Raw genomic sequence first — 4,475 nt, 5'->3', positions numbered from 1 at the left:
TATCACAAAGAATTACATTTATGGTTGGAATCGAAAAATTAAGCACACGTATACCTAACTCTCGTCGGTTCTTCTTTTGGTTATTTTAAGCTTAATATTTAGAGAGAAAAAAATTATAAAATAGAAGCTGAAACAAAAATTATATATGAATACGACGGATACAGTACGTGAAGAAAGATGGACATTATTATTTCTTTTGAAAATCTTTATTCTAGTGTCTGGGCTTAATTGTCCTGGAAAAAAAGCCTTTAGGCCTAAACCTCTTTGTACATGCGCATATCCAACTTAAAAAGGCGAGCCCATCGGTTGAGGGCCTTAGTTGACATGGTGATGGCCTCTTTCAAACTTTGACCTAGCAAAGAGATGAGCAATGTCGGTGGAAGGAAACAAGAAGGAGAATACAGAGGAAAATATAACGCACCATGCAACTCATCTAACAAGCAGGGTGGAAGAAGATGCCCAGAAGCTCTCCCTGTGTTGTCATGAAGAAGGTCTGTAACCGAGGAAGGAGGTGAACAACCAAATCCAAGTGGAAAATTTTACACACATGTGGAATGCATGTGTAACTAACTAGTCACTTGTTGCAGCTTTAGACAGAACCTGTTGGATTTTCTGAATATTTATACCTCTCTTTTTTCCTTTGATTCCCTCTCTTTCCTGGCATGAGTATTCTCTGCTTAGATTTAAGCAAACCATTACCATGTACTGTATGATTCAGAGTTGATTTCATAAAATTCTAGTTGAAAACTCCGACGAGTCTTTGTTTAAAACTCCCCCACACCCAAATCATGACAAAATTGCAGAAATAATCAAAGTGAAGATGCTAAATGTAAAAAAAAAAAAAAAAAACGAAAAGAAGCAAAAATAAATACGATTAATCCGATGTCATATAGTCATCATAAAAAAAAAAGGAAAAAAAAATATTTTTGAAATTTAAAAAAGAAATAATATCAAGTGTTAATTTATATTTTTTTTTTCAGAAAGTAGGATAATTGATATTTGTCGGTCGACATGGACCTGAGACCGCTGATAGATGTCCTCCAATATGAATATCTAGCTGTAGACGTGTTTTCTCTCTGTATGTTTTTACAGCGCAACTCACGCTTTGTCAGTCACAAACCATGTTCGCGCTTTAATGTCTCGCTCTGTCTCTCTCTCTCTATTGAATTGGGTTTTTCTTTTCCCAATTGTAGTCCAAGAAAGTCCATTCACACGGCAAGAATCGTCTTTGATTCCAAACAAGCCCGGATTCGCACTTCTGAGTCCTTTCAAGATCTGCATTTCTAATCTCCAGGTGATCGCTTCAACCATTCGCTGCTCTAATTTTATTTTCTGCATTTTGGTTTTTGTTGATTTGGTGAATTTTGCAAATTCTATACGGATCTCCTCTGTTTCTATGTTATCAGATTATTAAGTTTGCTTGCATAGATCTCCGATTTTTGTCCTAATTCAATCAACCAGGGAAAGAAATCAAGATTTGAAACTCAAATCTTTTCGCTTATGCGATTCCCTGGATGTGATATTTAGCTTGCTTGGGCGTCAAAACACGATGAAGCAATTGCGGTGCCTTGTCATTTGTTGTTTTTTATATGAATTGTTTTATGCGTTCTCAATAACGCTGAATCATCAATTAGTTTCATTTGTAATCTTGTGTGCTTTGCTGACCTAGATTGGATTTTCTCAACGTTAAGGAACGAAATGGAGATGATCACAATCTAAGATTGGCTACCTTGTTGTTTGTTCTTTTTCTTTCTCATAAATTGTTTTGTGGGTTATCTTCAACAATGCTGAATGATTCTATTTGTATTCTTGGCTGCTTTGCTGACATATCCACAATTTGGATTTTTCACAGAAAAATCAAGGTAGTCTCCTTTAAAGATGAGTTTGAGCAGCAATGGCAAGGTTCACTCCGTGGATGCTAATGGAGATGTCCAAAAACCCTTCAAGATCTTTGTGGGTTATGATCCACGTGAAGACATTGCGTATCAGGTTTGTCGCCGTTCCCTCTTGAAGCGAGCCTCAGTCCCCATTGAGATCTCGCCAATTGTACAATCAGATCTTAGAAAGGAAGGGCTGTATTGGCGCGAAAGAGGCCAATTAGAGAGCACTGAGTTCTCTTTTACTCGTTTCTTGACCCCATACGTGGCAAATTATGAGGGTTGGGCAATGTTTGTCGACTGTGATTTCCTTTACCTGGCTGATTTGAAGGAATTGACGGATCTGATTGATGATAAGTATGCAATAATGTGTGTTCAACATGATTACACCCCAAAGGAGACTACAAAAATGGATGGGGCAGTACAAACAATTTACCCTAGGAAGAATTGGTCATCAATGGTTTTGTACAATTGTGGGCATCCAAAGAACAAGGTGTTGACTCCTGAAGTTGTGAATACGCAGACAGGTGCCTTTCTTCACAGGTTTCAGTGGCTTGAGGATGATGACATTGGGACTATTCCATTTGTTTGGAATTTTCTTGAGGGGCATAACAAGGTTGTTGAGAATGATGCTACAACATTTCCCAAAGCAATACATTATACTCGCGGAGGGCCCTGGTTTGACGCTTGGAAGAACTGTGATTTTGCAGATTTGTGGTTGAATGAGATGGAGGAGTACATCAAGGAAGCCAAGAAGAAAGCTGAAAACTAATTTGCATCAGCTTGTGGCAGCCAAAGGTTTAGGTTATTGCTTATTAGCATGGTTCATTGTTTCTTCTCTATTCGTTTTGTTGAATAATTAGTCATGCAGTCTAGATTATGATACTATTTGTTGGAGTGATATATGATTCTATTGACTTTAGATGGTAATTACACGTATGTACGTTACCTTTAATATGTGTTGTTTGATTGTTCATTGCTTATTGAGCAATTAGAGTGTAACAAGCCGGCCAATAATGAAATATTATCCAATTGTTTCTATAGCACCTAGCCTTTTCTTCTGTCTTTCTTAATGGCTATGATACTTTGATACAGCTTGTGGCTACGGGTAAGAGCCCGATGGGATATTGGATGGCCGGTGACCAAACATTGGAATTGGCTTTTGTGTTAAACAATATCTGGGAAGAGAAATTTTTAGTTTTATTCATGAACAGTAGAATACCTTTACAAATCATATTCCCATTTTTCCCTGAAGTCCAATGATGCATGTTCTATCAAAAGTTGATGTGAGATTTGCTTCAAATTAGGAACTTCTGCTAAGTTACATACTAGTAGTTTTTGTAAATGCATTTCATTACTTATTTGGAAGCAGATATGCACAGCTTCTGTACTTCATTTTCTGCAATTTGCCGGCCAGCAGTTTTAAGATGGTGCTTCTTTGCTTTTGGTGCTGGGTTTCTCCAACGGCCACCCACAAAAGAAATGAATGAAAGAGTATGCAGGTGTGGCTTTGGTGGTGGGATTAAGGGTTTCTCCTTAGGAGAATAGTGGAGCCTACTTTGAAGCATTTTTGCGGAATGCGGAGTTTGGGTGATTTTGGTGAACCTATTTTGTGGGCGGTGGAAGGAAGTTGGGGTTTTGCTGTGATAATTTATTGGTATCAGTTTAGCTTGTATATTGTTGTGAATCGTCTTAGATAACTCGATCATTTTCTGTAGTTCAAGACTGCTGCTTTCGACAGATCTGTGTTTTGTGTTGTGAATTGTTTGCTGGTGTGGATTGGGTTTGCTATTAGTTCGTGTGTTTGTTAAGTAAATCTCTTACGGTTGTTAGGCACATCAAATGTTCGACGAAATGTCTGAACGGCCAAGTTACTGTTGTTTCACATATGGCATAATGTGATTACGGGCTTGAAGTAAGCATACTGAAGTCGACCCGTGCTAGCAAAATTATATGGTGTCTCAGCCAAACAGAAACTAGTAATACCAAGGTATATGAATTTTTGAAAAAATCAAAGTAATCCACCAGAAGTATTCGTCTCCAACTTTCTGCGATTAAATTCTATTTATAATCATATTTTGATCAACTCTTATTGAATTCATATTCTTTCTTACCACTTAAAGTCATGTTTTTTTAAGGTCTTTGCCTTTATTTCATACCCTCTCTTCGATTCTCCTTATTGGTCCACCGTTATCTCTACAATAAACGTTTTTCTCACAACTTATCGTCAATTGGTGCTACTCCTACTTTAAATATAATAATCTCATTTTTTTTATCCTATCTTACCTCGTGCGGCTACACTCCCAAACAAAACATTTGTATTTCTAAAACATGTATTTTTTGAATGTATTCTTAATATCTCAATGTTCATAACCATACATTATCGCAAAACTGTCAAATGTATGTGTATGTTAGATCAAAGCAAGGGCTCGCAACTTGACCGTAGAGTGAGGCTCTGCATAACTATACACTTCGGTAATAAGTTTATCGAATTTGAATTCTCCGGGATGATCTGTGAGCAGTCGACTTAACCACATCAATAGGTTACAAAAGAGCTGGTCACTTGACTTATGACACCTTTTTTTAGAAAAATGTGAT

General features: G+C 37.3%; 1 protein-coding gene across 1 annotated transcript; it reads left to right on the top strand.

Moving 5' to 3' along the window:
* Positions 1–1,081: 1,081 nt before the first annotated feature.
* LOC119979947 (protein CDI) lies at positions 1,082–2,923 on the top strand. The gene is made up of 2 exons (XM_038822567.1): positions 1,082–1,294; positions 1,853–2,923. Exon 2 carries the CDS (start codon positions 1,879–1,881, stop codon positions 2,647–2,649), a length of 771 nt encoding a protein of 256 aa, XP_038678495.1. The 5' UTR covers positions 1,082–1,294; positions 1,853–1,878; the 3' UTR covers positions 2,650–2,923.
* The last annotated feature ends 1,552 nt before the right edge of the window (positions 2,924–4,475 follow it).

Source organism: Tripterygium wilfordii, chromosome 15 (genome assembly GCF_013401445.1).
Source record: "Tripterygium wilfordii isolate XIE 37 chromosome 15, ASM1340144v1, whole genome shotgun sequence".
Classification (NCBI taxonomy): domain Eukaryota; kingdom Viridiplantae; phylum Streptophyta; class Magnoliopsida; order Celastrales; family Celastraceae; genus Tripterygium; species Tripterygium wilfordii.
This window is presented reverse-complemented; position numbering and strand designations above follow the sequence as displayed.